At 33.9% G+C, this 9,498-nt stretch overlaps 1 protein-coding gene across 1 annotated transcript; it reads left to right on the top strand.

Annotated features, from left to right (window-relative positions):
• Window positions 1–5: 5 nt before the first annotated feature.
• LOC143593163 (myosin-6-like) lies at window positions 6–9,017 on the top strand (the record flags this gene model as incomplete). The annotated part of the gene is made up of 32 exons (XM_077072880.1): window positions 6–92; window positions 414–563; window positions 653–789; window positions 882–1,028; window positions 1,118–1,219; window positions 1,431–1,488; window positions 1,595–1,696; window positions 1,762–1,799; window positions 1,934–2,060; window positions 2,152–2,322; window positions 2,415–2,546; window positions 2,645–2,754; window positions 2,822–2,882; window positions 2,982–3,159; window positions 3,234–3,439; window positions 3,703–3,822; window positions 4,306–4,404; window positions 4,940–5,146; window positions 5,233–5,372; window positions 5,457–5,559; window positions 5,776–5,838; window positions 5,925–6,095; window positions 6,166–6,300; window positions 6,546–6,719; window positions 6,812–6,907; window positions 7,000–7,070; window positions 7,149–7,248; window positions 7,534–7,590; window positions 8,258–8,314; window positions 8,407–8,487; window positions 8,720–8,796; window positions 8,903–9,017. Coding segments are annotated over 32 exons (3,672 nt in total), but the record flags the coding sequence as incomplete, so codon positions are not given.
• Window positions 9,018–9,498: the final 481 nt, after the last annotated feature.

Here is a 9,498-nt window from a genome sequence, read left to right as displayed (position 1 = left end):
CTTATTTGCTGGAGCGATCACGTGTTTGTCAACTTTCTGACCCTGAGAGAAATTATCATTGTTTTTATATGATATGTGCAGCACCTCAAGATGTAACATTCTTCTGCCATTTATCCTTTTTGTTTTTTTTTTTGGGTTTTTTTATGTTTGGTTTTCGTTAAGGAGACAAGCAATCGTGATTAATATGACTGCATAATTAAAAAAAAAGTTATTTAATTTGATCTGATTTGTACCAAAGTCCAAGGTTGCACATATTAAGGAGTATCAGTCTAGTGATGTAACATTATACCATGCTTGACTAATAATTCCATTTTATTTATAACTCTTGTTTGCTTTTCACACATTGTGCAATTTTGAGGTCATAGCATTCATCACCATTTATAAATTATAACCAATATATTTTCTCATCATAGGTGGTTAAAAAGTACAAATTGGCTAAGCCTCAGACCTTTCATTACCTTAATCAAACAAATTGCTATGAGTTGAGTGGTGTGGATGAGTCTAAAGAATATCTTGCAACAAGAACGGCTATGGATGTTGTTGGGATCACTTCTAATGAACAGGTATTATATGTCTATGTGTCCATGCGTGTGTTTCTTTTACTTATGAACCTCTAGGTTTAAACATCAACTAAACATTTTCCCTTTTACAGGAGGCAATATTTCGTATTGTGGCTGCAATTCTCCACCTAGGCAATATTGAATTTATCAAGGACAAGGAACCTGATTCATCTAAACCGAAGGATGATCAATCCAACTTTCATCTAAAAACTGCTGCAGAGCTTCTCATGTAACTAGTCTTCCCTAAATCTGATATTAGGGTGTTTTCTTATAAAATATTTATGAACAAAAGTAATCCTGTGACATGCATGCCATTTTTAGGTGTGATGAGGCGGCTCTACAAGATTCCTTTTGTAAACGTGTTATTGTAACTCGTGATGAGAGCATCAAAAAGTCGCTTGATCCGCTTGCTGCAGCTTTGAATAGAGACGCTTTGGCGAAAATTGTTTATACAAGATTATTTGACTGGTATATTTGATCTGAATGGATGATTTTTTTTTCTTTTTTTCGGGAAGTTGGTTTGGTCTATATCTCATGTTCTTTATTGCATGAATCAGGATTGTAGGTAGGATTAATGAATCTATTGGTCAAGATCCCGAGTCAAAATCTTTAATTGGAGTTCTCGACATCTATGGATTCGAAAGTTTCAAGACAAACAGGTGCTTAACTGGTACGCTTTTGTTTTCATCATATATCATAGGTTATTTCCTGCAGAACACTGCTTGAAAAACCTTAATTGGTTTCTGAACCAATAGTTTTCCAATTTCACAGCTCTTAAGTTTAATGTGTTATACATCCTATCATGTCTATATCCCCTTCAGTAGTTCAGTTTATATTGGCTTAACATTAAACGTATGACCATGTATGCAGTTTTGAGCAATTTTGTATCAATCTGACTAACGAAAAACTTCAGCAACATTTCAATCAGGTTTGTAAACAGGAATTATAATTATTACTTAGCTGTTAACTGTTAAAGCAAGCATAACAGTGAACAGTCTGAGCTGATATCTGGCATATCTATTTCTTTTCATCAGCATGTTTTCAAAATGGAGCAAGAAGAATATACTAAGGAGGAAATCGATTGGAGTTACATTGAGTTCGTGGACAATCAAGATATTCTAGATCTCATTGAAAAGGTATGTGCATGTTAGAATTTTATTATTTCTTTTATTAATCTAAATGAGTTGTTTTATTGCTTCAGAAACCAGGAGGAATCCTTGCTCTTTTGGATGAAGCTTGGTATGTAGACATTTACTTATATTTAATGAGAAGTTTACGACGTGTAATCTGTTTTATTAAAATTTGAAAACAGAGATTAATTATAGTCTATATCTTTCTAGTGCTAACCTTAAGATTGGATTCCTATATTGTAGCATGTTTCCGAGATCTACACATGAAACCTTTGCGGAAAAGCTATTCCAGACATTCAAAGATCATAAACGTTTTAGCAAGCCGAAGCTTTCCAACTCAGCATTTAACATTGATCATTATGCTGGAGAGGTACACATATTTAATTCCATGTATATTAATTATTATGAATATGAGTGGTAATATTATAACATGATATCTTAATACAATGAAATGAGTTCAGGTTACATACCAAACCGAGTTTTTCTTGGACAAGAACAAGGACTATGTTGTTGCTGAACAACAGGCACTCTTGAATGCTTCAAAATGCTCTTTTGTGTCAAACTTATTCCCACCTCCACAAGAAGAAACATCTAAAGCTTCAAAATTCACATCGCTTGGCACACGGTTTAAGGTACACGATTATTCTGATACGCCACATACATCAAATCACTACCTTGCTTATATATTATTTTCAGCTTAATTTCTAATTCATCTTATTTACAGCAACAATTACAAGCATTGCTTGAGACACTTAGTCACACCGAGCCACATTACATCCGCTGTGTGAAACCAAACAATCTTTTAAAGCCTTCTATCTTTGAGAACCAAAACATATTGCAACAACTTCGGTGTGGTGTAAGTTTGTACACCTTGGATTCATCATTATCATGCATCTACGTTACACACACACACATAAATATATATGGTTAACACCATAAATATACGTCATTCAGGGAGTTATGGAGGCGATTAGGATCAGTATGGCGGGATTTCCAACCCGTAAACCATTTAAAGAGTTCATTAGCCGCTTCAAAATCTTTGCACCTGATGAAGTGAAAAAAAGGTGTTTGTATGCACTTTTCATCTCTACTGTTTGGAATCAGTTTTAACTTATCTAATATTAATTGTAGTGATGATGAGATCAAGATTTCAAGGATGCTTCTAGAGAAAGCAAACCTCCAAGGTTATCAGGTACCTTACCATGTGGATCAATCATTGGCTTGTGTTGCTCAGATTCCACTTTGAGAATATTCTTACAGTTTGCAATGTTTCTGATTTAAACTGTTTCAGATTGGTAAAACAAAAGTATTTCTAAGAGCTGGTCAGATGGCAGAACTAGATGCTCGCAGAAGTGAAGTTTTAGGAAAATCTGCTAGCAAAGTTCAGAGAAAGTTTCTCACTTATTCTGCGCGCAAGAAGTTTAACTTGCTAAAGTCTTCATCAATACAGATACAATCCATGTGTAGAGGTATGTATATACTAGTATTATCATCATATTTATGAACCTAACCTGATATCTTTTCTCATAATAAATTATTTCAGGGCAAGTTGGACGTCGTCATTATGAGCGTCGAAAGAGAGAAGTGGCTTCTTTGAAAATTCAGAATGACGGACGCATGTTTCTCAAGAGGAAAGCTTTCAAACTTTTATCCTCTTCGGCTATCAAGATTCAAAATGGACTGCGTGGAATGGCTGCACGAAATGATTTTCGCTATAAAAAGCGTGAAACCAGTGCCATCGTTCTTCAGGTTACTAGAATTAGTGATAAATTTGGGAGTATACAACTCATTATCCTTTTCTTGTCTAAAACAAATTTTTCATCCCAAAATATTATTTAGAACATACAAATGGGTCCATTCACGCTTCCTTGGAGATATATTCTAATCTGCTGCATTGTTGTTAAATCATTTTTCACATTTGAATATTGAAATTTTCCAAGCTCTTCATAGTTTTTTTTTAATGATATAGGTTAATTTGTAATTAACTTATACGCTCTGTGAACAACTCGCAGACACAATGTCGACAATATCTGGCCGAGCATCGTTATCGTAAGTTGAAAAAAGCAACAATAACCAGTCAATCTTTCTGGAGAGCTAGATTGGCCCGCAAAGAACTAAAGAACCTTAGACTTGTAAGTATATCTTTCATAGTTTTTTCACTTAATTTGTTTTGGAAAAAATCTTGGCTGGCATTAAACTTTTTCCAGATTGAAATTTCTACAGTCATATTCAACATCATGTAGTGGCGTTGATAACGTTAAAAGTGACGGACGGTTAATCAGGCATCATGTAGTGGCGTTGATAGCCGAAAGACAAGGGTACATGCACCGATCAGCCGGTGTCCCGATGATTGAGTGTTATGTGCCTTATGTCCAAGGCTTGATGCAAAACTACTATCGAGCCGGGGGTCTCACCGGAAGCGGCCTCTCTATCCTTATGGGGTAGAGGTAAGGCTGTCTACATCTTACCCTCCTCAGACCCTACTATAGCTTTGCTATTGGTGGGATATACTGAGTACGATGATGATGATGATGATGATATTCAACATATTCTTATTGGAATAGAATGAACAAGGTACTTTAATATGCAAACTAAAAAGCATTTATGTTGTTCAGGCTGCAAAGGACACTGCTAATCTACAAGAAGCCAAATCTAAATTGGAAAAGGAAGTTGAAGAGCTGACCTGGCGATTGCAGCTGGAGAAGCGCATTAGAGTAAGTATCTTTATGCTGATTTAAATGAGATAAACCAGGAATTGTATTGTATGTTGATTGTGCATAATAAGGTTAATATTAAATTTGAATACCTTCTAGATATTGTTGGTAATTTCCATCAATATAGGCCCGTCACGTGTAGGTGACCGGGTTGGACCTGTCGGGCCCATGGAATTCAATAATGTTGTAATGGGTTTATAGGATTGCAATTAGGGCTTTATATTTGGTAATTACTTGTTGGCCAAGTTTGGGTCACCCTATAAATACATAGCCATGATAGGGTTATTGCATGAGAGGGATTATTGTAATTGAGTTTTGAGTCGGTTTCTTGATTATAATAATACGTGGGGTTTACCCTAAATATCGTGTGCTCGTTGGTGTTTCTATTATCAATTCGTTTTTGAGATATTATAAATATAAAGCTAGTCAAATAAACTGTAGTCTCGTAATAATGTGTTCATTTTGTTTAATTTTTCGTCTTGATTATTTATACTATCATTTGTATGCATGGTTCTTACCCTTCTAAATTTTGTAGGCTAGTTTGGAGGAAACGAAAAATCAGGAAAATGAAAAATGGCAAACTATTGTAAAAGAGATGCAAGACCAAACCGAGCAAACTAAAGAACAGTTTCAAAAGGAACGAGAAGCTGCAATGAAAGAACTTGAGGAATCTCGTGCGAATAAAGACGCTTCAAGCAAGGAGATTGTTGACAAGCTTACTGATGAAATTGGAGAACTTAAGGTAAAGTTTATGAGATCAAACTTATTTAATTGCTTATTTTGTGGTCGTTTACTCGTGCCCCAATTTGATTTTTGAAATACTTGCAGGGTACGGTTAGTTCATTGGAACAGAAAGTTGATGAAACAGAAAAAAAATATGAAGAGAGCAATAAGTTGAGTGAAGAGAGGTTACAACAGGTTAATGAAGCCGAATCAAAGATAAACGAGATGAATTCCGAAATTAAAAGGTTATATAAATTTTCTTTTTAAATATGTAGTAAACTTGTGTTTGGTTATGTTGTTAGGTCCCTCATGTTTTCTTCATACTTTAGGCTTCAAGACAAGATCAATGAATTGGTGAGTGAGGAACAGATTCTGAGACAACAAGTTATGCTGGCACCATCAGCTTCCAAAAGGCGTTTCTCATTTTCTAAGGTTAAAAATGTCACAATATATTTATTAATCAAGTCCTATTTAGATTTTATGTATAAAGTATATCTTATTATGTTTATCATAATACCTTGTAGGCGGGTCCAGATCAAAACGGCCACCTCGTAAGTCAGAAGACTCTATCGTTACAGTTTCTAAAGTTCTTTAAATCTTTATTACTTTATTCGGTAAGCCAAGGACAATTCCGTAATTTTACAGGAGAATAGCACATCTATGAAGAGATTTGATAGCTCATTGAGGCAATCAGCTATTGACAAACATCGTGTACGCGTTGAGCTTGAGTTCATTAATTTGTTTATCATTCTTTATTCTCTCAGTAAGATTAATACACATATATATTTATAATACAGGAAAATGTTGATAAACTTATCAAAGAATCTACAGAAGATCTCGGGTTCAGCAACGGGAAACCAGTAGTTACATACGTTATATACAAAAGCCTTCTACACTGGAAAGTATTTGAACAAGAAAGAACTAATGTATTTGATCGTCTTATCACTGTTTTTGGTTCCGCAATACAGGTGAAAGATCTTACATTTTACACAGACATGTTATGAACTTGAATGTTTGACTTTACACTGACTTTTCCAGAAAGAGGAAGACAATAAACACATGGCTTATTGGCTATCTTCAACATCTACATTGCTGTTTTTGCTTCAAAAAAGTTTAAGTTCTGGCTCGGGGAAACCGCCCCAGCCGACATCTTTTTTAGGAAGAATGGCACAAGTATTGAGCTCTACTTGACTTCCATTAATTAATAGCCTTTACAATAATAGTAAAAGTTAAATGATAATACTAGTTATTTAGAGCTATTATAGTCTTTGCATTTGTTAGGTTGTTAGTGACTAGGTTAGAATACCCTCCAAATAACTGGTATTAATATATTATCATTTAACTATTGCTATTATCTTAGCAATAACATCATTCTCATTTGTCAGTTTTGTGAAGTTTTTTTTTATTTATATCTGTAGAGCTTTCGCAAATCCCCGTCGTATTCTAACCTTGAGATTGTGCGTCAAGTGGACGGAAAGTACCCGGCTTTGCTTTTCAAGCAGCAATTAACTGCTTATGTTGAAAAAATATATGGAATCGTGCGTGACAATTTGAAGAAGGAATTGGCGCCACATATCTCTAATTGTATCCAGGTACACATGGTTTTTTAATCTTTTTTATGACTTTTCATCACAGTATTACATTGTATAGTGCATATTGTTGTATATATTTTTTAACAATTTAGGCAACAAGAGCAGAAGGTAACACTCCTCCATCAATGTTCTGGCAAAACATCATTGATGCACTAAGTGCCATGCTCAAAACTTTGGAAGAATACCATGTATGTCATTTTACTTCATTTTACAATAAAGTTGACATCAGAAGCAGGACACTAATTGTTTTGAACTTATGAAACATGATTTTTGATTTTAGGTGCCAACAATTCTTGATCAGAAAATCTTTGCTCAAGTTTTCTCTTACATTAATGTACAGCTATTTAACAGGTAGTGTCTTTTTAGATGAAAATATGACAAGTTTTAATTATTCCATAAACTGACTACCCCCTTTTTTTACAACCAAAGTCTTCTTCTACGTCGAGAATGCTGTTCATTTAGCCACGGGGAATATCTAAAATCAGGGTTATCTGAGTTAGAGCTATGGTGTAGTCATGCTACAGATGAGGTACTCTTTTCTGTTTTTAATTACTTATTAATGTGTTAGATGTAATCACAAAATAGTATTATTGCAATGACATTTTGAACTTCCTTTAATCGTGTAATCTATAAGTTTCGTTTACTTTTTCTGCATTTGATTGCATTGTCAAATAGCTTACAAATTTCAACCGGTTTGTCCCACTCCCATTTGGTCCATTTCCTTTTCAGTTAACCTATTTGACCCGTAAAGATAAGCCATAATCCAAATCGATCAGTTTAATTTGAATAGTTCTAACTAATTTCATTACATCAGTATGCAGACTCGTCATGGGATGAACTTAAACACACTAGGCAGGCAGTTGGATTTCTGGTATGCTTCTGTTATTTCTTTGAAACACTTTTCAGATTCATACTTATTGCAAAGTTTATCATATTTCTAGGCCTGTAAACAAACCGAGTTAAATGTTTGGCAGGAAATTCATTTATGTTTGCTTATTTAATAAACAAACGAACATGAACAATTTTTTTTTGTTTATTTAGTTAAACGGACGAACATGAACACATGTCTGGTTCGTTCATTTAAATTCGTTTACATTCATGAATATATTCATTTAAGCTTTTTAGGTCCATTACAGTTTAGTCTTGTTTCAGTAGAATTTTAGGTCTAACACAATGTTGTTCACATTTACGTTTAATTGATTTTGGTTCAATTATAGTTCGCTCGTCTATACTCAGTTATGTTCATTCGTTTATGTTCGCAAATGGCTCATTTATACTGTTAGCGGATTAGCATTAACAAACACGAACGTGTTCATTTTCTTGACTAACACAAACAAGAAACCTTGTTCGTTTAATTGTTCGTGTTCGGTCGTTTGTTTGATTAAAGTTAAACAAACGAAGATAAGCGTGCTCCGTTCATTGTTCGGTTCATTCACAGGCCAAAATATTTCTGTAATTTTATATGATTATTTGTAAAATAAAAAAAACCCGGTCAATTATAATGGTATTTAAAAATTTCCACCATTTATATTTTGCAGGTCATACACCAGAAGTCTAAAATTTCATATGAACACCTCATAAATGAGCTTTGTCCTGTAAGTCTCTTTATTCATGTATGTTTGAAACTAGTATCCATATGGCATTTTGTTTATGATCGGTAATAACATAAGTGATGCACTTGTTTCAGATCCTAAATATTCAACAACTTTACAAAATTTGCTCACATTACTTTGATGACATTTACAAAACTCCAAGTGTAGCCCCCGCGGTAAGAACAAAACTATAGTTAATTATGAATTATCTATTATTCCCTATTTGCCGTACATGTTAACTTTAATTTCTGTACTTATGAATGAGTCGATTGGGTTATGCTTTATTTGAAAGGGGATCGTGCCAAATAGGTCAAACACGTTGAAAGTCGAACAGTATTTTTTTTACTTATTAATGTAATAATATTGTTTCTGTAATCATAATTTAACACATTTGTTACTTATATGCAGGTTATTACCGCTTTGAAAGAGCATACCGAGGGCTCGGAGGATGCTGATAACTCTTTTTTGCTGGATGACGATCCTTCGTAAGCAAATTTATGATAATGGAAAATCTTAAGTTTTATTTTTTCTTATTTATTATTATTATTATTATTATTATTATTATTATTATTATTCTTTTTCTGTATGCAGCATTCCCTTTTCAGTTGATGATCTGGTCAACTTCCTGCATGATAAGGATTTTGCAGAGATGAAACCTACTTGTTCACTTGTAGAAAATCCAGACTTCAAATTTCTAGTAGAGTAATGCAACTTTTTTAATGTTTTTTTTCCTTCTCAGTAGCTTAAGATAGATTTTTCTGATTGTTAAAGGTGTACAGCACCCTTTAAGCTAGATCTGTAAAATCTATAGGTGTTTCGTGTAGAGTATAGAAGGATTTTAACCTTCGCCCCCTTTTATTCGTTATATCAGATTAGTTTTGTTTAGCAATGTAGCATGAAGGACTACTATTTTGCTCATCGTTGAACCGAACATATTCTTCATAATCCGTAATTAGTTAAAACTAGAACGTGTAACATGAGAATCAAATATGATCGATTATCATTAATTCAAGACTTGAGGTGAGTACATAGGCGAAAACGGAGAGATATATCATAATGTTTTCTAAACTATGCAATATGATAATTTATTCATCATATATATATGCTTGTGGCGGGAAAAGGTATTAAGATTATTGGTTATCTTATGGTTGTGGATGCATCAATCCTTCTGTACCACGTTATCCTTT

Source organism: Bidens hawaiensis, unplaced genomic scaffold (assembly GCF_021521415.1).
Source record: "Bidens hawaiensis isolate Kalapana, Puna unplaced genomic scaffold, B.hawaiensis_p1.1 tig00041736_1, whole genome shotgun sequence".
In the NCBI taxonomy this organism is placed as follows: Eukaryota; Viridiplantae; Streptophyta; class Magnoliopsida; order Asterales; family Asteraceae; genus Bidens; species Bidens hawaiensis.
The sequence above is the reverse complement of the archived record's forward strand: the minus strand, read 5'-3'. Positions and strand labels throughout refer to the sequence as shown.